Below are 24,538 nucleotides of genomic sequence, written 5' to 3'. Positions count from 1 at the left end.
CACTTTTAGTCTATGTGTGTCCTTACATCTGAAGTGAGCCAGCATATAGATGAGACAACATATAGATGGGTCTTGCTTTTCTTTTCTTTGTTTTTTTTTTTTTTTCTTTTTTAACCCATTCAACCACTCTATGTTCTTAGATTGGAGAATTCCGTCCATTTACATTTAAAATAACTATTGGTAGGTATGTATTTATTGCTATTTGGGCTGTTTTGTAGTTCCCCTCTGTTCCTTTTTTTCTTGTTTTATTCTCTTCCTTTGTGCTTTGACGACTTTGTTAATTTTTAAAAAATAATACTCCTTCAAGGAGGGCAGTTGTTGGAATGAGTACTGGGTATTGTATGTAAGCGATGAATCATGGGAATCTACCCCCCGAAACCAAGAGCATACTATATACAATGTATGTTGGCTAACTTGACAATAAATTACATTAAAAAAATAAAAATAAAAAAACAATACTCCTTCACGTTACTTTCCTGCTTTAAAACTACCCATTAAAATGCTGCCATTTCTCTAAAGTCTATCTCCTTATTTGGACATTCAAGGTTCTCCATAATCTGCCCCAATTTTACTCTAAAAACTAATTTCCCAGTAATCACCTATATGCACTCCCTACAGAGGACGACTCCAAGCTGGTCATCTGCATTGTTATCTTGTGGCTTTGTTCATATAACCTCCACACAAAGCATGGTTAAATTCACCTCACCAAAAATGTGCTGAGACTTAATATATAATGTCCATCTGTATCCACTCTGACCATCAAAATCCTACCCAGTTTATTCCATTTGGTCAATGAACCCCTCCTGTCCATCCTGTTTGCTCTAACAGCAGCAGTTTCTAGTTTGGGGCATTTATGAATCAGTGCACGACTTCAACATAATAAAGTCCAATATAGGATTGTCAACTTTTTTATTCTGCCAAAATAAAGACTTTTTTTTAAAAAGACCACCATCACAATGATCTTATGAAAGAAAAGATATTTTACCACTCAAAAAGACCAAAAGGCACAGTCTCAGAATAATGGTCAGTTCTTTCAATGTTGTACCCTTAGCTTCAGAAAAACTCATTTATATTCACTTATATATTTTTTTATTATGTGACTGTCTAAGGGAGTGAAAGCTACACAGGCTAGCATTTGGGAGTGATTGTACAGCACCTGGTCTTACCACCTGTTTAATACTTACAAGCTGCCTCAGGGCACAGTTTGCATTGGTCTCTTCTAATTTAACTTCTTGTGCATGTGTGTCATTTCCTCAACTAGAAGGTAAGCTTTATAAGGAACCCGTATAAGAATCATCTCTTTAACTCCCCAGAAAGGACATGCATATATAAAATGTTTGATAAATATTTGTTGAGTGCACGAATCAGCCCAGATTAGGCTTTCCAAGTCTGTGTAACCAATAAATCTCCTCTTAATGGAGTATGAGCACCCTATCCTGAGGCAATTTCTTTCAATATACTTCTTTAAAAAGAGTTAACCAGTACAAATTGTTTTGCTTTTGAGTGAAATCTGAAAAAAAAATTTTTTAACTCTGACATGAAAAGTAAATAGCTTCTTCCTCGAAGCGGTAGCAAGCCACAGCAAAGGGAATCAGCGCAAACATAACCTGTTGTTTCATTGATCCCAGTTATTTGGGGCTTTGTTGGTAGGCATGCATGCAGTGGGTGCTTCTGACCTGACCTGACTTGATAGAGCGGTTGGCTTTCCTTCTGTGGCTCCTCCCCGTGTGCGTAAAGCCTCCATAATACCCATGTTATTTCTTTATCTACCTGGGTGATTTAAAAAAGAAAGAAGCTTAACATCTTCCTGGCCAAGGCTTGGTTTTAGATTCTGGAGTTGATGGAGAACGATGTAGAGAAGTGTCTTTTGGATTTAAAACGTATTTTTTTCCCACTCAGCTTCTGGAGTTATCTTCCAAAAATATAAATAAGATCAGGTTGCATCCTTGCTTAAAATGCTCATTGCCTTTCAACTTAATTCCATTCAACAGCTATTGATTGAGTGCCTGCCACATGTCAGGCCCTGTTCTAGATTTGGGGGTTGTGCCAGTCAACAGAACAGATAAAAATCTGTGCCTTCTTGAAGCTAATGGAAAAGGGTAGGGGGGAGACAAACAAGAAACGTAATAAATAAATACTGTATTATACCGTTAGAAGGTGATATATGCAAAGGAAACTAATCGGAGGGAGGAGGCTATGACAACTTAGATGAGATGGTCATGTTAGGACAAATTGAAAGAGTGGCTGAGCAAAGACTTAAAGGAGCTGAAAGATGTTGGCCACGAGGGCATCTGAGAGAAGAAATAATGCTTTCCTACAGCACGACCTCACAGGTACCTTGTCACTTCATCACATGCACACTGGCCCTCCCTCACTGTTCTCCAGCCAACTCGGGCATCTCATTCCCACCTCAGGACTTTGCCGACACTGTTCCATCCACTCAGCATTCACCCGTCCCATCCCTGGCCCGTGGCCCAGCTCCTTGCTTTCAGGTCTCAATCTAAAGACCACCTCCTCAGGTGGACTTCCTTTGTTCCCCAACGCATTATAGCTTAGGTACCCTCCCACAATTATCCTTATAGCCCTCCCTTCAGATACTCAATAACTAAATGAGATACTGGATAAAACAAATAAATATGAAATAATAAATAGGTGTTTGAATAAATGAACAAACAAAAAGGGCCAAAAAGGGGTGAGCTCGTTAAGAACAGGACTTCTGACTTGTTCATTTATCCTCAGTGACAGGCGCATTGTTGCATGTAGTTGATGGACTTTACCTTCATAAATAAATGTCATTATCAAGGATGGATAATAGGGCTTGGGTTATGATTTGCTCAAATTTAAGCATAATAATAGACAAACAAACAAATGAGATTTTAAAAGAAATATGAAGCATTGAATTGGGTTTAGAGAATGATTTCCCTGCCTGCTTCACTCTTTCAGCAGAGTAACCCTTCCCTCCAGATGAGGTTGTCCTTGGTTTCAGCCCTTGGCCCAGATGGGCCCTTTCAGGACCATTTCCCACCTAGTAAAGGGTCAGATGGTACCTTCCTCCTTTCCTGTGAGTCCTGGTTTGCTCAGTAGTGGTGTCCTACCCAGCAGAGAGTTTTTGCTTCTTCTTCCTCCAGTCTGAAATCAACATGTGCTTCAATTTCCTCTGTGTTTCAAATTAATTAAAAATAGCTGCTGTATCTCAAATTCTCAATTACCTGGGGTAATAAAAATATTTAAAAACTTTCCCCCATTATCATTCATACTTTTGGGGGTATCTCCAGGGGCTATTTTCTTGTTGATGTTTGCTCAGAAAATGCCATAAGAATGATAAATGTATCCATTTAACTACCCTGACTTATTTCAAAATGTACCTTACGTGACTTATAAAAATCATGCAATAAGAGGTGCCTGGGTGGCTCAGTCATTTAAACATTCAACTCTTGATTTAGGCTCAGGTCATGATCTCATGGTTTATGAGTGTGAGCCCCGCATTGGTTTCCACACCGACAGTGTGGAACCTGCTTTAGATTCTTGATCTCCCTCTCTTTCTGCCCCTCTGCCACTCGCTTATGCTCTCTCTCTCTCTCTCTCAAAATAATAAACTTTTAAAAAATCATGCAATAAAATTGAAACAAAAGAAGAAGAGAAAAAGACAGTAAAGTGAAACAAATAATGCCACTGCAGAGCAATTCCAATCATAGGGATTCAAGCAGTTACTACAGAGGGACCACAGATTTGGCTCTGAGCAACAAAGAAACCATATCAGTCATAAAACTCACCCTGTTTTTTTTATTTTTTATTTTTTTATTAAAAAAATTTTTTTTAATGTTTATTTATTTTTGAGACAGAGAGAGACAGAGCATGAATGAGGGAGGGTCAGAGAGAGAGGGAGACACAGAATCTGAAGCAGGCTCCAGGCTCTGAGCTGTCAGCACAGAGCCCAATGTGGGGCTCGAACTCACGGACTGTGAGATCATGACCTGAGCCGAAGTCGGCCGCTTAACCGACTGAGCCACCCAGGCACCCCAAACTTACCCTGTTTTGTAAGATACCTACCAGGGGCTCAGGATACTGGAGACCTGAAAGAAGTTTCTCCGGTGCATCTTTGGAAAGGACACTGATGTCATGAATAATATGTAAAGCAACTCAGTTCCCAATAGTTGTTTCTCACAGGATCACCCAAGGAGACTTAAGTTAGGGCCTCACAGCAAAGTGAAGTCCTCAAGAACGCAGTTCTCTGAGGGAACAAAATGATACAGTTCAAACATGAAGTTCTTTAATTATCTGCCTTGATCCAGGGATTAAGTTTAAAATAGCTGAAAGAAATGACAATATATCCTTCCAGAGATGTTCTTTTCTTCAATCAAGCAGCAGAGAAGTCAAGGATAAATTGTGTGGCAGGGGACCTAACGTGTGTCGAAACTCTGTGTTTCTGATTAGATGCAGGTGCACACCTATCTGCATAGACCTATCTCTGTAAAGACACAAACTAAGGTGGACCCATGGGCCAGGGCCAGATTTTTCCTTCAGAGAACAGTTCACAGTTCACGTTTGCTCTAGCACAACAAAGGGACAGCCAAAGCTCCATGGAGCGTGACCACCATGTGACATAAATAACAGCCCTCCCACAAACATACATTCCACAGTTAAATATCAATTCCATTTTCTGTTATCCTGTTTTGGTTTATTTATCCTGTGCGTCCCCACCCATTAGTGTAGATGGTTGAGACTATTAAAAACAAAATCAACCTGCAGAGAAAATGTCATTTTGGATTAATGAGCGGGGCCCTTGGCTGTTGGTTTAGTGTTTAATTTGGCTTCCTCTCAATCTGGTCCTGTATAGGAGATAGGTCACCGCCAATAGCTTCCTCTACCAGCAGGATGATTTTGTTTTTTAGAAAATATGTACAATTGGTAAGCTGTCAAAGTGAGTTGCACTTAAAGTATGCGTTATTCAGAGGAAGAAGATATTTTCAGCACTACTTGAAGTCTGTATTCCTGACAACGCATTAAGAGTTCAACACGGTGATCTTATTGTTTTAGCTCTTGCTTTTACCATTACTCATGCAGCATGACTGGAAAAAAAACTAATGATGATTTTTCCCTCCCACCGTGCTGTGTGTCTGTGTGTGTGTGTGTGTGTGTGAATTTTTTAAAACTTCTGGTTTGGGATGAATGCTCCTAACAATCCACCATCTGGTGTCCAAATATTTTTACGGACATGAATCCAAATACCACAAAATCACTGCCATGGCTCAGGTTATGGGAGTCCTTTTCTTAGGCAGACTTTTTATTAAACGTGATTATTCTCAAACTATGAGAATCTCAGCCAGGAACATTAAGATTTAGCCTCGATGACCAGTTTAAAAAAAAAAAAAAAACAAAACTGGTGGAAGGGAGAGAACTCTCCCTGGAGCTAATCTTGGGACCAAAAAAATGAACTTTTCTTTTTATTATCACACTCGGCAGTATACAGACTGAATCAAAGTGACACCTTGTGCCGCATTCCTGCTGTAATCATCACGAATGAAGAAGATAAGGTGTGAGTAGTCTCTGTGGGAATCAAGTTTCAGCCCTGTCAGGTGTAATCAGAACTGCGGTCTTAAAACAAAGGCCTCCACTCCACCTCCTCAGTCAGGGGACAGTTCATTTCCCCATCCCCCCAAGCCCTAAAAGGAAAAAGAAGGATCAAGTCTGCTGGAGCAAAATAAAACCAAACAAAACAACAATGGCGAGCTTGAGTGCTACCCCCCCTCCCCACACACACACCCTGGGATCAATGAGCCTACGTTAAATATTGGATACCCCTCCTTCTCTAATGCAATAATAACACCAGCTTTTAAAAATTAAGATTTCCATTTTAACCCTTGGTGAAGAAACTTGGTGAGTGAGCCTACGTGTTTTGACGGAGTTCCTAGGACACCACCCTGTGGGGAAGGGTAAGAAGAACATTTTTTTTTCCTCAAAGAAAAGAGATAATAGGTTTACTCAGGATGTCACTCAAATTTTTACAGCACAGAGAAAATTGCTCTGTCAGTGAATGTGCCACACAGAGAAAATGAGAACTCATGTGGCTGGATTCCCTCGCAAAGTTAAAAATAGGGGCAAACAGAGCCAAAAGGATGACATATCCTCTCAGCTTCCAGCTTTGCTAGTGAAACCGATTGGAATGTTCATTAAAATAATCACAGAATGCAGCACGCCCATAGTTTGTTATTGGTAAGACTGTCCCAGAAAGACTGGATTTTGATCGGGCGGCTTTGGGAAGAAAGGGAGAGTTACCACTCCCATTTCAGAGATCGGCAAACCCGCATACAGTGGAAATTAAGCAGTTGTGCTAGGGACCCTGCAGGTCAGCAGTGAGCTGGAGATAGGTCAGAAAGAGAGAGGAAGTGTAGACATTGGTGATAAGGTGATAACTAGAGGAAATTAAAACCAAGTAGTGTGGGAAAAGAACAATTAGCCAAGACAGAGGAGCAGGAAGGAATACAGAATGAATTACAATCAGAGGAAACAGCCAGAAACAAAGGAGAAGGGACGGGAGGTGGGACACCGGGTGGGAGCTTGAGAGGAGTCAGAAGAAATGGTTTAGGCAGGCTGGCTCTCTTTGGTTCCGTCAGGGCCTTATTGTTTGGTTTCTGAGGCTCATAATTTAACCCCTTTATACCTCAGAGTGTCAAACTCTACAGTAGCTATCTTTATTCATGAAGCTCTTTGAGACTGTTACATGAATATTATGAATTCCAGATGAGAATGACTTCATAATTAATTTAGAAAAACCTGTCCGTCACCCCCAAAAAAGGGCAAAAGTCTAAGCTTGGATCAGTCAGCAAAATCTTTCCATCAGAAACCTAAGAAACACCTATACCACAGGTATTAATAAGTGTAGATGGTGTAAGACCAAGAAGGTAGTTTTCATGAAAATGAGATCGTTTTTTAGAGAAGACACATAGCAGTATTTAAAAGTTATTTCTGTGACTATCATAATTACCTAAGGAGATGAAATGTTTTTATAACTAGTAGTAGATCATGGGAAAAAATACGGTTGCTTTATGACAATAAGCATGTGCTTATTTTTAAATCAATGTGTTTAGCATACATGATTATTGGCACAAGTGAAAAAGAGTTACCATGAGCCCAAAATAAAATTATTTTTGACTCACTCCTAAAAATCAATTGGCAGAAAGCTAAAGGAAGCTCGATTTTGATCAGCCCGGATGTAATATCATGGGAGAAAGGCAAATAGAAGGATGAACCACAGAAGCTGGTCATTGAAGAGAACGGAGAGTTGATTATAAAGTAGATGAGGATGTTAAATAGGATTAGAAGAACCAGATACTATTACAAAGGGTTGATTGAGCGGCAAAGTGGATAATAAGGCAAAGTAAGGCTTCTTTAAAACCCTCTGTGTCCAGGAAATGAATTAACTGCTCAGAAAAACTACTAAATGAGGAAGGACCACATGAGAATAACCAAAAATGACCATGGGAAAAACAGAAGGCTCTTGATTTATAAAACCAGCATTTTTAAAAAGAAGAGGTTTTAAAAAGGGGTAGGAGGACTGAAACAATACTAACAAGGTACAAAAGCGAACTGAGAAAAATCTGGAGTAGACAGTGATGGAAGAATGGCTTTAGGAAAAGCCACACGATGAGAGATTCTTTAAATACCTTAAAAGCCATAGTGGGTAAGGGAGAACATTCAGGAACTTAAAGCATTGAAGTAGGTTTCATTTTAATTTATTTTAGTTTAGTGCTTTGGTCTTGTCTTCATGAAGCCAATAAAATGTATCAGCAATGGAAACAGGGTCAGAGGAGTGATAAATTAAGGGCAATTAGGAATTTCCCTCCAATAAACTAAGAGGATTCAGGAAGAGGTAACTCCTGAGCAGGAAGAAACACTGCAGAGATTAATGCTGCCTTAATGCAGCATTTGGATGCCTCCTTGGAAAGGTAGAGATATTCAGGGAAACCGGAGCCAAGTAAATCTCACACATTTCTAGCAACAGACCAGGCAAGGAGCAGAAAATTGCTAGCCTTTCCCTTTTAACTCAGGAGCAACTGAACAGTGTAAATGTAGATAAAACACAAGGATGAAATGACCAAATCCCTAGCTAGGTATAAGTTCAGAAAATAAAGCAATCCAATTTTGAGAAAAGTTACCTCTTGATTAAAATCCTTATAGAGGTTTTGGCCACTTACATTTATAGAGAAGGCAGGTAAATACACATTTGTTGGCAATATCATCATATTCTACAAATGTTATGTGTTAACTAGTATCGCAGAGTAGAGACTGGTTAGGACATATCGAGAGCGGACGAAAGTCCTCCCTGCTTTGAGACTGGGACACTCTCAAGGAGCTGACATCCAGGTGGACACAAAGGTTCCCACAAGCTTGGCCATCCAATGATAGGAAAATACCTAAGCTTTACAGTGAACACAAGAGCAAGAGAATCTCAATCTCAGATTCACCCACAAAGAGAGGACCTCACAGAGAAGGTATCCATGAAGAAATCTTTGAAGAGAGGGGGTGGGGAAAACAGTTTGCTTGGCAGAGAGGGAAGGGGACATAGGGTACTTCTGATACAGGAGGAACCTCTGAGAAGGTCCAGAGTCCAGACTGGGAAATCAGACTGAGGATTCCTGGGCAGAGCTTGGTAAGAGCACACGTTTTGTAAGTCATGATGGGAAAGGTAAGGTATTCTAGAAAAAGGCATTTTATGGCATGGGCTGTAAGGTGAGGTGAAGTAGGTTGGAAGTCCAGCTCCATCACTGTAAACATTTTTTAAAACCTCTCCGTGCTTTGGTTTCCACCCCTCAGAACTTAGCTTAAGGACTGTTTCAAGAGTTAAGTGAGATAATCATGCTGTTTGAAGTGTTGGGGTTCAGAGCCAAGGCCAAGTTTCTTTCTTGAGATGTCTTTGATGTAAAAAGGTGTTTTTATTTTATTTTTTATTTTTTAAGATATTTTATTTCTTTTTTTTTTTTTTGAATGTTTATTTTTGAACGATACAGAGCACAAGTGGGGAAGGGGCAGAGAGAGAGGGAGACACAGAATCCAAAGCAGGCTCCAGGCTCTGAGCTGTCAGCACAGAGCCCGATGCAGGGCTTGAACCCACAAACCGTGAGACCATGACCTGAGCTAAAGTAAGATGCTCAACCTACTGAGCCACCCAGGCGCCCCTAAAGATTTTATTTTTAAGTAACCTCTACACCCAGTTTGGGGCTCGAACTTACAACCCTGAGATCAACAGTTGTGTGCTCCACCGACTAAGCCAGCCAGGAGCCCCTTCGGTGCAAAAAGGTGCTTTCATTAAAGCAAGAGGCAGGACCCATGGGCAGAAAGAGCTGCATTTTAAGTGTGAGGGGTGACAGACTGTATACTTGGGAGTTGGGGAAATAAAGACCAGGGGAAGTTTCCAAAAGGGCTTTCATATGTTAAAGAAGATTTACAGATCCTAAAGACCTGACTATCCTCAAGCTAAGGTTTTTTTTTGTTTTTTTTTTTTTTTTTTTGCCTCTAGGCAGGCATTAGCATTAAGACTGTAGGGAGTTTCAGGAGAAATGTTTTACCCTGCCTGCCTCAAGTATTTGTCAATGGGCTGTAGGTTATAAGGAAATTTAATTTTATCTCCATTTCCTTTGGCCTTTGTTCTCCACATCATCTCCGCCCCCCCCCCCCAACAATTTTGACCCCTAAATCTTTCAGGCTGCTGAGGGAGGAAGGTCTTATCTTCTGTAACTTCTTCCTGCTGAAGAGGGGCATAGAGATGTCCCTACCTATGGGTCAATATTGGTCAGTCTGGGAATGTATAGGGGAGTTACGAAAGGCAGAGGCAGCTGAATCCAACGTGGACAGTAAAGAAGTATCTCTGTGGAAAGGATCATCTGTTGATGTGAAGTCATCGTAGTGATGGAGTCTCAGCAGAGAGACACTGAAAAAGGCAATATGTTAGGATGACTATGGCTATAAGAATGAGAAGTGCAGCAAAGAGACCCTTAATAGTTGACCAAAATGCCCCTCCAAACCAGTAATGTAACCAATCACTGAAAAGGAGGGAAAGGTTTTGTAGAGCCTCGATTTGGGTATTCATATCTTTTAATAGCTTTGTGACATTTTTGTGATCATCTGGGATGTATACACAGCATCCTGTGTTAATAATGTCACATGTACCACCTTGTGCTGTTGTTAGGACATCTAAAGCCATTGTATTTTGTAGAACAGCTTTGCTTATCTGTGCGACTTAAGTATTAAGTAAGGAGATGCTGTTCTGTGAATCATTGAGGACCTTCACGGTGCATTTATTAAGGGCTTCTATATGCCAAATTACACTTTCTAATCCTACAGATGGAGCAAAAATGGACACCAAGTGATCATCTGTTTTCTAGACTGTGTCCATCTTATTTTTAAATTGGGAAGATCACCTGGGGGAAGTGATGGTTGGATAACGCACCCATGAATCCAGGCAAAACCTAAGGTGCGACGATGACCTAGAGGATATGTGGTTAGTTCCACATAACCAGTGGATTTCATTTGGAGCCAGCCATCTGATTCCAGGTCGCCTTATCCAACCAGTAGCAAGCCAATCAGCTGCCTGGAGCATAATGGTTTGAGAACCTGTTCTAATGATAGCTGTCCTAAATGCCATGTGTCATATGTATGATTTCTTGCCTCCCCCATAAAATTGCCGTTTGACTGAACTGTCCAGTAGTGGGTGTGAGCCATAAATATGCATCCCAAATTTGATATATGCCATCCTCAGTATAGTGACAAGTGGGGTTTTGTAAGTTAGGCACTCATTAGAGGGCATCAATTCGTGGGTTTGTAAAGTCAGTTAATATTTTAATAGTTTGAGGGTATGAAAAAGTCTGGGTATGTCTTGGTAAATTCCATGTTCTGTTGGTCATGGGCTGGGAAGAAACATTCTAAGTAGTGATAGATTTATCAATGAAACATGGTATCATTATATATTATTTCTGAAATATAAATATACAGAGAGTGCCAATCAGTGCCTTGCAAAGGGGAAAACCCACCAGGGAATTCAGATGTACTTGACTTGAGCAAATTCCATATATCCAACAAGTTGTTTGATGTCGCAGTTCAGTATAATACTGTGCCTGTTATAGAAAGGAATTGTCAGCTAAGATAGATGAACAGAAAACAAGGAGAAAATATACAACCTTAATTGTTGTTTGAAGAGGAATTTTAGATTTTCTACAGGTTCACAGGTGTAAGAAGGCATGTTAGTTTGCTCATTGGTTTCCTGTGAAGGAGGTACAGGTTTTATTCTAGATATGAGCCCATGAAGAGTGCCCCTCTAATTTTACTGCAGTGGAGTACATATGGACCTTTCTATTTTGGATATAAATCCCCCGCTGTATTTGACTTCCAATCTTTTAAATAAATCTTATCTCCAGGACTTACGTGCGGCGGACTTTCAGTTGTAGTTAAATCAGGTTTGGGGAGCATGTGATCAGTATACTCATTAAGTAACTTACCATTAAACCAACCTTAAGTGAAAAATTTGACGGAGTATTATAATCTTAATCTAATAACAAGTCTACTGTAAGAAATGGCTTTCCATATAATAACTCAAAAGGGCTAAGTCCTAGAGGTTGTTTTGGAGCTGTTCTTACTCTGAGAAGTACTATTGGTAAGAGAGTAACCCAATTTTCCTGGGCCTCTGGACTAAGTTTAGTAAGGTATCATTTTAGAGTATGATTAGCTTTTTCCACCTTCCCAGAGGATTGTGGATGCCAAGCTGAATGTAGAAAATATTTAATTTTTTTTTTTTTTTAGAAAGAGAGAGAGAACTGAGGTGGGGGGGGGGGTGCAAGGAAGGGGCAGAGGGAGAGGGAGAGGAAGAGAGAGAATCTTAAGCAAGCTCCATGCCCAGCAAGGAGCTGAAATCAAGTCTGATGCTTAACCAACTGAGCCACCCAGGCACCTCCAAAATATTTAATTTTAAAATCTTGTGCTATTTATTTGCATATTAAAAGAAGGACCATTGTCACTTTGAAGGGATCATGGAGGCCAAATCTAGGAATAATTTCTAGCAAGAAAACTTTGGTTATTTCCGTGGCTCTTTCCATTTTACATGGAAAGGCTTGATCCACCCAGTGAAAGTATCAGCAAACACCAGTAGGAACTCATAGCCTTTGCAAGGAGGCATTTGTGTGAAATCAGGCTGCCAGTCCTCTTATGGATATGTCCTATGGCTTTGGATTGGTTTTAAAAGTGGGGGAGGGCAGACCACGTCTTCCAGATTTACTTGTGCACAAACAATATAGGATCGGCTGACCAGTTTTATTGTAGCTGTTAAATTTATTCGATCAAATATATTTTTAATACAATGTTTTAAAGTATTTTGCCCAAATGAGTAGCCTGGTGTAAACCCTGTATTATCTTCCATTGGTTATTTTTGGGTATAAAGATTTTTCCCTTATTATTAACAAGCCAGTCCTATGCATTTTTTGAATATCCTCATTCCTGCACGTTGTGAATTTCTTGGTCTGAATAGATTGGAATTATGGACTTTATTGGAGTTAAGATTGGTATGAGACTGAATATTTATTTATTTTGTGCTGCCTGTTTGGCTGCATGGTTTGCCAAGTTGTTTCCTTTAGATTCTAAGATCATATCCTTTTTTTTTTTTAAGTTTATTTATGAGAGAGAGAGAGAATGAGAGAATGCTTGCATGCAAGTGGGGGAAGGACAGAGAGAGGGGGAAAGAGAGAATCTCAAGCAGGCTCTGCACTGTCAGCACAAAACCCTGTGCAGAGCTCAATCTCTCTCACAAACTGTGAGATCATGACCTGAGCCAAAATCAAGAGTCAGATGCTTAACCAACTGAGCCACCCAGGTCCCCCTAAGATCATATCCTTCTGAGGTCCTTTGAGATGAATTGCAGCTACCTCCTTAGGTAGATATACAGCCTCAAGAAGAGAAATAATTTCAGAGGCCCCTGGATGGCTCAGTCAGTTAAGCATCCAACTTCGGCTCAGGTCATGATCTTGCACTCTGTGAGTTCAATCCCTGTTTTGGGCTCTGTGCTGACAGCTCAGGGTCTGGAGCCTGCTTCAGATTCTGTGTCTCCCTGTCTCTCTGCCCCTTCCCTGCTTGTGCTCTGTCTCTTTTTCTCAAAAAATAAATAAACATTAGAAAAAAAAAGAAAAGAAAAGAAATAGTTTCAGGCCCATATTTGATTGGGGAATTACGGCTTGATAATAATCCCCTTTCCTTCCTCCATGGGTATGTAGCAATTAAAGAGTATGGATAAGTGCTATTAATTCAGCCTTTTGGGCAGAAGTATTTGCTGGAAGGGCTTTTGCCTCAGTGGTCTTAATTAAACTAACTATAGCACATCGAGCTTTTCTCTCTCCCTTATCCAGGAAGCTACTGCCATCAGTAAACCAATTATCATCTGCATTTTCAATAGGGGACTCCTTTAAATCTGGTCTGCTAGAATAAACAAGATCAATAATCTCTGAGTAGTCGCAGTCTATCATACAAGTATAATGGCCAGGCATGAGGATAGCTAGGCTTAAAGTTTGACAGGTTTTAGGTATTATTTCAGGTGTATCTAGCCTGGTATTTGCTAAGTGGCCTCCCGTCATCCATTGGTGGCCTTTGGTTTCTAAGACACTCTGGATCGGATGTGGAGTCATCACTCGCAGAGACTGTCTCAGAGTAAGTTTTGAGGCCTCTTCTACTGGGAGGCCTCTTGCAGCCACCCCTCGAAGACAAGACGCCACCTTGAGCGACATTATCGAGTGACTTCGGAAAATAGCCCACCGGTCTTGTTTCACTTCCTAATTGCTGGGTAAGAACTCCCAAAGCTTGTCCCTGTTTTTCTGCTTCATATACAGTGAAAGGTTTTTCTAAATTTGGTAAAGCCAAATCGGGGGCTGGCAAAAGCCTAGCTTTTAATGTTTGAAAGGCCGTCTGCTGGGCTTTAGTTCAGAATAAAGGTTCCTCATCAGGGCTTTTAACTGAACCATACAATGGTTTGGCTAAGAGCCCAAATCCAGGAATCCATACCTAGGAAAGTGTAAACTGGGAAGAACCTGCCATACCTAGGAAAGTACGGAGTTGTTTTCTCATAGCTGGGGGTCCAGGATCTAATATAGTCTTTTTCCTGTCAGTAGACAGGATATGGTGACCTGGCGTTAGCTCATATCCCAAATATTGTACTTTCTGTTTAGATATTTGCATCTTTTTAAGGAAGATACAGTACCCTCTCCTGTCTGCCAAGAAATCAATTAAAGTTACAGGATTGCCATCAGACATTTCTCTCGTGGGACTATGGATTCAAATATCATCCACATACTGAACTGTAGTCCCTTGAGGCAAGGCGATAGCATGAAGGTCTTTACTAAATGCAGTCTCAAAAAGGTGAGGACTGTCTCTAAATCCCAGTGGTGGCTTGGGGAGACCATCCATGTTAACTGAGCAGCCTGGGGGCTCAAAGGTGAGGCCCATTCAAAGGCAAATAGTGGCTGCATTTCCTCACTTAGAGGGCTGCAAAAGAAGGTGTCTTTTAAATGAAGTACTATAAACCAGTGGGCATCACCAGGGACCTGGGTGAAAATAGTATAGGGATTTGGGCCTATGGGATGAACAGGCATAAAGCTTCATTTATAGTTCTCAAGTCTTGTACCATTCAATAGTCCCCACTTGGCTTTTTGACTGGTAAAATTGGATTGTTATAAGGAGATTGACAAGGCTTTAAAATACAATGTTTGAGAAACTTATCAATAAGTGGTTGCAATCCAGCCTTTGCCTCAGGTTTTAAGGGATATTGTTTTCTATGAAGGGTAGTGATTGGGTCCTTTATTTATTTATCTTTTTTAAATGTTTATTTATTTTAGAGTTGGGGGCAGGGACAATGAGAGGGAGACAGAGGATCCAAAGTGGGGCTCCAATTCGGAACCATGAGATCATGACCTGAGCCAATGTTGGATGCTTAAGCGACTGAGCCACCCAGGCACCTCTGGTTGGCTTCTTTAAAATCACTTTAACTGGTTGGGCTTTAAGAGCCGTCCTAGGACATCACAATCCCAGACTTGTGGCTTTATTTCCTTCCAGCTAGTAGTGATAGCAGGATAAGGTTTTAGCTCTCCAGGTGTTAAAGAGAACAAGCCATCCCCTTCTTTAGTAAGGGAAAACCTGCTTCCCAGTTTACACATTAAGTCTCATCCAAGTAATGGAGTAGGACAAGACAGAAGGAGTAGAAAAACATGAGTAACCCATTGACTTTTGTATATACAGGTTAAAGGCATTGTCCGATGGCACGTAGTTTCCCCTTCTATGCCAACAATTTTATGGTTAGAAAAACAAGCAGAACCGGAGTGCTGAATAGGAACAGAGAAAGTGGCTCCTATATCAATAACAAAATTGATAAACTTGCTTTCCACATCCAGAGTAACCCAGGGCTCAGTCATCTTGATGTCAAAGGGAGCCAGACCAGCTTCAGGGCCCCATCATGCCAGATCCTCTGGTTCCTGCTCTCAGGTAGGGAAGTGAGTTCCTGTCTCCCTCTCTCTCTGGAGATGAGGACAGTTTTTCTTCCGATGTCGTTTTTTTCTTACAGACAGGACATGGCCCTGGTGGAGAACATTTGTTTAGACATTCTTTTTTCCACTGTCTGATCTGACCACAGCGCTAGCATGGAGTCTTACCTGATTCTTTGATACCAGCTTTTTCTTTGGCCCCTGGTTAGTCTGGTGTTGTGGGGAATCCACAATAGTGGCAGCCAATCTTTGAGTCTATATTTTACCCTGCAATTCAGCTCTCCGGTCCTTTCCTTGCTTTAAGGCCACATCTGTATTATTGAGGACTCCAGTTGCTACCTCTAGTAGGTTCTGGGGGAAGAGGGAAGATTTGAGGACCTAAGGCCATTTTAGTCAGTTTTTAGTGGCTGTCAGGTGCCAGCTGACTTATAAAATGCAGGTTTAGTATAGTTGTTGCCTCAGGTGAGGTTGGGTCCAGATTTGCATTTCTATGGATAGCTTCTATCAAATGACCCTGAAATAGAGCTGTATTCTCACCAGCTCCTTGAATAACTTCCTGAATGTTATCAAAATTTACAGGTATAGTGAATCGTTTTTTCATTCCTTCTGTTAAACAAGTAATCACATGATCTCACCTTTTCCTTCCTTGTCTGTCCTCCTGATTTCAGTGTGCTTTGGTATTTGGAACAGCAGCGCCCCCTACTGGATAACGTTCCCTATCTCTGGTTGCCAGAGATATCCCAAATATATCCCCAATACAGTTCCTTTCCTCATGGGTGCAACGAGTTAATATGATGTATATATCTTGCCAGGTCAAATCAAACAGTATATACACTTGTTAATTGTTGATTCAATAAATTGAGAAGGGTTTTCGCAATATTGTCCTAATTGCTTTTTTCTTTTCAGTCAAAAGTTCTCACATATTTATTACTAACCTACTAGTACAGAAGCATAATAGCAGAGAAAAATCATTTCCCCGATAAAACATATCTATTGTTCAGGTAGTAGGGAGGTTTACAGAGTGATGGGATAGGAACAAGTGACCTTAATGCAGCATAAATATGCGTGCCATCCCACGAGCGATCTCTTACAGACCCAGCTTGGTTCTTCTCCAATGCCGCCTCTTGGAGTTATACCTGATTTTATTACCAGTCTTCATCTGAACTCACTAGGGAATGGGATGATTCTGCTTTTGTTTCCTGGCCAGAAATCGCTTGATCCCGAAAGTCTTGTGAGAAGACATGGCAAGGATCAGTCACCCGCACATACCATGATCCATCCTAATTATTATTTTATCTGAGCCAGGTCTGCCATGGAGAAGGGGACATGGACTTGAATCATGCCCATTTCTCCATTGGCAACTTTCCTAAGAGGATGCATTCCAAAGTTAGCTGGAACTCTTGCAAGATAGGGAATCCCACTCCTAGTTTGTCCAGCTGGGCTGGGAGCAGACAGGTCTTGGGGTCTATAAGGAGGAGGGATAGCAACAGAGCCAGTGTCCTCTTTGTCTGGACTGGTCAGTGACTCCTGAAGTAGCCCTGGCTTATTAGGAGGAATGGGCCTATTTAGACGGTCATCATCCAGTATATCCAGATGGGGTTTATGAACCTGGTTGGTGGTAACACATTATACAATAGGCCCTCAGGTCTGAATCCTGACTTAGGGCCATGAAGGCCTGGATATAGGTACCTCAGTCCATTTTCCCTGCTTCTTGCAGAAGAGATCCAATAGATCATACAGAAGCTTAACGTCCCCATAATGGCCATCTCCCCTCATCTCCTAAGGAGTACTGAGGCCATGCAATGTTACAGAAGAAGATCAGTTTTTTCTTTCCTAGATTTTACAATCTGAATTGATTTCCGTGAGTTAAAAGGCATCCCAAGGGAGAATCCTTGGGGGCTGAAGAAGCTCCCATGCTTCTAGAAAAGTAGAAAAGGTCCATTGCCAAACATCCCCTGCCCCTGTCTCCTGGGTGACATCCCAGGCGCAGGACATGTCAGAGGTTCTTGGTATCAAAAGCAATCTGAGGCATTCTTTGAACGAAACCGCTGTTGGTCACCAGTCCCACTGTAAAGACCTGTAGGAGGGATACTAGCTACCACCTTCCCCTTCCCCATTTGCTTTCTAGACTATAAATGGGTAGCACTGAATGGATCAAAATACATGCTTTGCCTTGAAGAATCCTTCCTTTTTAACCCATAGAAAGCACTAGGAGAGTTTCTCAAGGGGAAATTACCCAACTTTATAATTTAAGTAGCCAGTAGGGGACACTGATGGAAAACAGTAAAGACAGAAATCCATCATGATCTAACTGACATTCCAATACATGTAGTCTTTACAACCAGCTTCCCTAGGGAAAGATCCTGGTTGGGTTTAATTCAGTCGGTTACTGGTTTTGATGTGCTCCAAGTGGAGGTCTCGAGGCCAGAAGCAGCTAGGCCAGAGATGTGAAGGGTATCACATTAGACCAATGAGGAGGAAACCTCACACGGGAGTCTTAAGACTGGCAGCTGTCCTGGTGAGTTAGGTGGCTGTCCTGTGCCCAACACAGACAACTTTTGTATAAGAATGGGAATAAAGAGAGGGCATCAAGTTTCTGAGTCTTTATTAGCATTCCGGCCAAGGTACTAACTTCCAGCCAAAAGGCAGTCTTTCTCTTCCCCATAGAGGAGCCGTGGGTTAGAGGATTGCAGCCTGAGCAATTGACATGAGAGTGTTCCAATAAGACCATACTCCCTGAAAAGCTCCTGAAATGAAAGTAAAGGGAGAGGAGAGGAGTACTTACCAAGTTTGCACCAAGGCTCAGAGCCCAGATGAGAAGATGCTGGCCTCACGTTGGGGTGCCAAAATGATGCAGTTTGAAGTGTTGGGGTTTGGAGCCGAGGGCCAAGAAAGAATTCTTCAGACTTCTTTGGTGCAACAAAGTGTTTTTATTAAGACACGGGGTCAGGACCCTTTGTGGGCAGAAAGAGCTGCGCTGTAAGTGTGAGGGATGACTGATCACATACTTGGGAATTGGGGAAGGGAAAGGCACAGGGAAGTTTCTAAAATGATTTTCCTATGTTAAAGAAGACTTACAGATCCTAGAGGCCTGACTATCCTCAAGCTAAGGTTGTTTTTGCCTCTAGCCAGGCATTAACATTCAGACAGTTGGGAGTTCCTGGAGGAATGTCTTACTCTGCCTGCCTCAAGTATTTGTCAATGGGCTATAAGGAAATTTAATTTTATCTACATTTCCTTTTGCCTTTGTTCTCCACATCAATAATATGTGAAAAATAAGAACTCTAATAAGAGCTATCACTGTGAATGAATTGTAGTCAGTGTGAGGATGAGAACACACACCTTCCTAGCTTCCTCAAGGTCATCTCTGGCTGACTCCTATGGCCTTTTCAAACCTGTTATGCTCTCCAAAGACCAGAGCCCCACCTGGCCCTCTGTCTCTAAGAGGTGGGAGGAAGGCCCACTTCACCCTCAATTTCCCTTTTTTCCACTCAGTCCATTTCTTCTGTGTTGATCTGCCCTCCTGTGTAGGAGAACACAGTGCCCCACTCCTTTCCGAGGCTACCTCTGACCCAGCCAATCAATGGTTGCCTCAAGGCTCTGGCAGCAAGACGGTCTCATCACTAAGTCCCACCCACTCTCCTCTCTGGACTCCTTCCCCTCAGGCTCTGGCCATGCTCCGCTTTTCTCTGGCTTCTCATCTTTTCCTCCAATGTTCAGTATTCTAATGCTAACTTCTCTCCTTCCATCAAGAGCAAAAGTCCTCTCTGCATCTTGTCCCCTCACTGTTGAAACGGTGGTTCTGAGGGTCACCAAAGAAGAATCTAACCTGTTTTTTCTTCCTCTTCTAGTCTAGCTTCTTGTGATTCTGCGTTTACCTTCAGTGACAGGTTGTTACTCTCCGTTCTGATTGTTCCTCTTGGAACAATCTTTTCTTTACTCAGTCTGTTTCTGTACACATCTCTGAGGATTCTAGACTTAGTGTGTTCTGTCTCTTATGCTGTCTTATGCTGTTTTGTCTCTGATGTACTGTAATGGCCCCGATTTCGAATCTGAGAGACCACCAAGGAGCCGATACCGATGCAAACGCATGAGCGTTTATTTGCAAGCTTGAGCTTGGGCCCAAGTATACCCGACACAGCAGAGCAGGGACTTGGACCCCTAGGTTAAGAGGTGTAGCAGTTTTATAGGGGCCAGTGGCCAATGAGATTGTAACACACACAGAAAGTTGCATAGTCATGTCAGTCCTCATGCAGGTGGCCAATTGAATTACAATTTACCCTATAGTAACTGTTTGAACTAGCCTATCATTCTGGTCAGAATTGGTGCGCAAGTTTGGCGGGCAAAAGGCGGGGTTTACATTCTTTGGCGGTTAGGGGTTCCGTATTCCTATACGAGCCGATTTCCAGTAAGGGTGTGCTCAGCGGCTTGACTAGGGTGGGGGAGTGTCTTAGGCAATAAGTAGGTCATGTGGGGGTTATACATGAGATGGTGGGTGTCGCACAAAATGGAGTTAGTCTTTCTGTGCTTGTCCAGGGGTAGGGGATTTTTGTTAAATTCCTTGGGTCCCACAGTACTTCCACTGGGCAGCCTCATCAAACCTACCACTTAACCATTTCTCTGCAGGCCATTCCTTCACCACCCTCCTAGGGTTGGAATTTCCAGTTACCTTTGAAAAGCTCATGCCATTGCCTTTTCATTTCATTTATTCATCCATTCAGGAAAATATTTGAGCACCGCTGAAACATCATCTATCTCTAAAATCACCTATTTCTCCATTTCCACGCCCATCTGCGTTTTGTCCTGTCCTTTCTCTGGATAAATGACATTAATCACTCAACCTGAACGAGGATCTCAGAAGCCATTTTCAGCCTCCTCATCTAGACATCTGCTCAGCCACTGAGTTGGTAGTGGATCCTTTTACATATCCCTACTTTTCTTTCAAGAAGCCGGAAGCTTATTTCCTAGGGGTAGGAGCTGATTTTATTTCTCTTTGCAAAATGACTTAGTTTAGTTTTTAGGACTGAGGGCAGCTCCATAAATAATGTTGAATTAAACTCAGTTGATATCACTCATAGAGCAATTGACAGCTACGATAAGGATCTTAGAAGACATATCTGTTAATTCCCTGGCAAAAAATGCACTCAGTTTTCAAATAATACCTACAATTAAGATTCTGAAACTCTGTAGAAGTTGTACAAAAAAAATACGTAATGGGCCTAAAAACATTAATTTTAAAGATGGAAGTAGAATTGTTCAGAGAGAAGACTATCCTTTGTTTTGTGAAAGACCTGGCACGTGAAAGATGAAATCCCCAAGGATAAATTGCCTTGTATGAGAAAAATATCAAGAATTGAAGGTTAGGGGCGCCTGGGTGGCTCAGTCGGTTAAGCGTCCGACTTCAGCTCAGGTCATGATCTCTCGGTCCGTGAGTTCGAGCCCCGTGTCGGGCTCTGGGCTGACCGCTCAGAGCCTGGAGCCTGGAGCCTGTTTCAGATTCTGTGCCTCCCTCTCTCTGCCCCTCCGCCACTCATGCACGCTCCCTCCTTCAAAGATAAATAAAGCTAAAAAAAAAAAAAAAAAAAAGAATTGAAGGTTAACAGCCAGAGGAAAGAGAAGAAACAAAGGGAAAGAGGAGCCAAGGGAAGTGAGGTGAGGGGGTAATGTGAGGGACCACAACAAAGAGAGCCACAAGTGGTTAGGAATGGCCTAGTAAGTTTAAAACCAGTGGGGTCCAATATTTATTTTCCTCTATTGGCTGTGCTGTGCTTTCACATGACTCCCATCATTTTCTCCTGTATTTTAGAACCTCAATAAAAGTCTGCTATGTGGTGCTCCAAGCCAGCTGTGGAGCATCATTCACTCAGATCTCTCTTGGGGAGAAATTGCTACAAACAATGCAATTAGGTTGGCCTCCAGCTCGTGCACCTTGGGGACCCACTGCAATGTTCACATCAAGGCCTCCATCTACCTGGGCTGCTCCAGCCTTGACTGAACTCAGTGGAGACCTCTAGCTTAGCCGTTTCTGCCCAACGCACGACTTTTCCACTGGGCGATCTTTGCTCTAGATCTCCCATCTGCCTGCTCAGGACTTTCCCAGAACTGTACTGTCTTCTGAGGCTCTTCTTACAAATCCTCTTCTTTCCCCTTCTCTTGTCACAGGTGTCAGACCTGCATCATGTTCTAAGGTTTCCCCGCCCACTCCTGTGTGTGTGTGTGTGTGTGTGTGTGTGTGTGTGTGTGTGTGCACGTTCTCTCTCTCGCTCTTCCCTCAAGAAATCTCAAGATTTCCTCAAGAAATCTCTTGCATTTCTAATTCTGTCCTGGTGACCAAATCTCAGAGGAAATGAACTGACACAGTGTGTTGTTTTTCTTGACAGTAGGGTGTGGGGGTGCAGGAATTGGAGCATTTTCCCCAGTGGGGTAACATGGTGTGGAAAAGAGGCCATGCACACAGGAGGTGAAGGGCTGAGTGGGGATTGAGAATTAACAGAAGCAGGAAGCTGAGCCCAGAAGTGATTAGGAAAAGAATAATCTAGAGATTTGGAGAGGGAAGCTGGGCTTTCCATTTCATTTTAATCTTAAAGGATAAGTTAACCTTAGTAGCTAGAGAACTTTCCAGGGTCTCCAGGCATCTTGCTGTGTGTGAGCAGGTACAAAGCAAGAAGCTCATGATGTGCTCCAAGGGAACTGGAGGGTGGTGAGAGAGCACTCACAGAGCTTGCAGCTGTACCCACAGCACCTGCCGCAGGGCCTGGCAAAGAGGAAGCTGGAGAGGCTAGCTGAATGAACAAAATCTGCTGTTCTAAGTGCACACAAATTCCCTGATCTGGGTGAATGACGTTAGATCCTCCATGAAATGTGAATGATGTCACCAGTTAGTGACCACTAAGAAATTTGGAAGAGGGGAACAGCTATGAACTAAGTATGGAACAATGCCATTGTGCCATTTCAAACAAGATGACCTGCTTTGGTCACTCACAGTCTGAACACGGTATGATCACTTTTACATTACTTTTAATATAACTGCTTCATTCTGCAAGATGATCTGTATCTCTCTGCCTCATGGCCACCTCTGCCTCACTTACTTCCCATTGTCCGAAAACGCTGAGACTCACTCAGTCTAAGAGGAGAGACGAAGAGAGCTGGTCTTACTGGTTACACTAAGTGCTTCCCATGCACTCTATCAAGCTATGTTTACCTAATTAAAAGAGTCCACTAAAGAGACTTTTCCTGAGCAAAGAAAGACTGCTCCATGCCCTGGTGTACATTTTCAACACCTCTCAGACACCCTGTTACCCCAATGTGTCAGGTGATTCTACCAACTAATGACCAGTGAGTTGATGGGATGTTCAACAAGATTCTCGAATGTGTTGTAAAGGCAGTTTCGGTAACCTGTTGTATAATAAATACTTGAAGAACTCCCAGTGTTTAACTGAGGGTGTCTGGCCCTGCATGGCCATGGGACACATGTGAATAACTATGTAAAAGGGGAGCTCCTATAAAAATTTACTATTCGTGGTCTTAGTTCTGAACTGCCTTTCTGGACCTATTCTTCTTCCTGTTTCTCCTCTACTCCTGACCCACTGAGCTAACAAATTTATTGTTTGATGTCCTTCCTCTGTTCCCCGATCTACTTTGGACTTGGTGTTCCACTTCCCCTCAGCTATGACTGTTGCTTCTCCCAGAGAAGACTCTGATCCTCCCCTGCTCAGGGCTGCTTTTGGCCATTTCAGGTAAACACCTCTCCTGGGTAAACTGGAGAACCTTTCAACGGGTGCTCCGCTCCTGGGGGTAGAACACCTAGCAGGTTTGGGAGTAGAAGTGGACACTGGGAAGGCATGAGCTGACACAGTTCTGCCTTCAAATGCTTGGAAAAGGCATTTTTCTTATTCTCTAAGGCCCCAAGAGATAGAATGAGCCATAGTGGGACATTAAAGGGACAGAGTATAACTCGAAAGAAAAGCAAGAGGTATTTGACAGCAGTCAGAGCAGCCACAGCTGTCATTTCTTGTCACTGGAAGGTGCTCACGCAAAGACTGGCTAGCCATCAAGTGGAAACTGGAAAGTGGAAAAGTGGAAAGTGGAAACACTCGCAAAAGGAGTCATGCATCCTATGGGTCATTTTACTAGAGGTCTGCAGCGTCCTTCAATGCCGTGCTTCTCAGAGTCAAAACTTTCATGATTCTTTAAGTTAAAAACAGAAAAGTCAGATGCTTGCCTAGAGGGAACGGTTTGGAGTGAGGATCATTGGAGGGTCACTTGCATAGAGGAACTGCCAAGAAGGAAATTACAGGTTGGGATGAGAAGCAGGAGAGTTTGAATCTGGGCTGGGAAGGAACCATATCCTCTGAAGGGACCTGGTAAACTGTGCTTTTCTGTCTCAGATGGATCAGCTTAGACCTGAAGAATGTCAGCAATTTTCCTCTTCCCACAGGGCCAATCTATAATAATTAGTTTTACTACTTTTTTCACAAGCTATTAATTATTTTAATTAGCTTGTTCATGCACTCAAGTTGTTTACAAGCACTTTCCTTTTTGTAGCGCATCAATAAACAGTAGAAGGGAAACTACCACCTTGGAGGAACCCAGGAAGTTTTTACCAGGCAGGCCATGGCCCAGAGCATGAAGGAGTTTCTTCTGCTCTACATTGGGGACCTCCCAGCAAGAGCGTCTGAGTCAAATGGGTATCCTCTGTGGTCATTGCCCCCTCAGTCAAAGCAACAGAGGGCAAACAACCTGTTTTTTGTATGTTGCTCCGACAACCACCACCACAGAGTAAACCCCAAAGGTTGTGGATGGTTAATAGTAGGCTTTTATTAAAAACCCACATATTTGGCATCTCTTAGTTATCTGGTTTGACTTCTGATTTCACCCCTTACTGGTGTGTGACCTTGTAAGAGTCACTTCTCAAATTCTTTCTTTGCCTGTCAGTGAAGCCAAAAGCACCAAATCAGTGGAATTCTTTTGATTATTAAATGAGTGGGCACGGAGGGTAGGTGCTCACACAGCACCGGCACTGAGCACTCATT

The 24,538-nt window shown here is 42.3% G+C and overlaps 1 protein-coding gene across 1 annotated transcript; it reads right to left on the bottom strand.

The window, feature by feature from the left end:
* Positions 1-16,488: 16,488 nt before the first annotated feature.
* Positions 16,489-16,749, bottom strand: LOC109271871 (60S ribosomal protein L39-like). Its single transcript, XM_053892236.1, is given in 1 exon segment — positions 16,489-16,749. A coding segment is annotated over 1 exon segment (156 nt). The 3' UTR covers positions 16,489-16,593.
* Between the last annotated feature and the right edge of the window lie 7,789 nt (positions 16,750-24,538).

Source organism: Panthera pardus, unplaced genomic scaffold, assembly GCF_024362965.1.
Source record: "Panthera pardus isolate Hobbes unplaced genomic scaffold, ASM2436296v1 HiC_scaffold_11, whole genome shotgun sequence".
Taxonomy (NCBI): Eukaryota; Metazoa; Chordata; class Mammalia; order Carnivora; family Felidae; genus Panthera; species Panthera pardus.
Note: the sequence above shows the minus strand (reverse complement) of the source record. Positions and strands in the feature narration are given on the sequence as shown.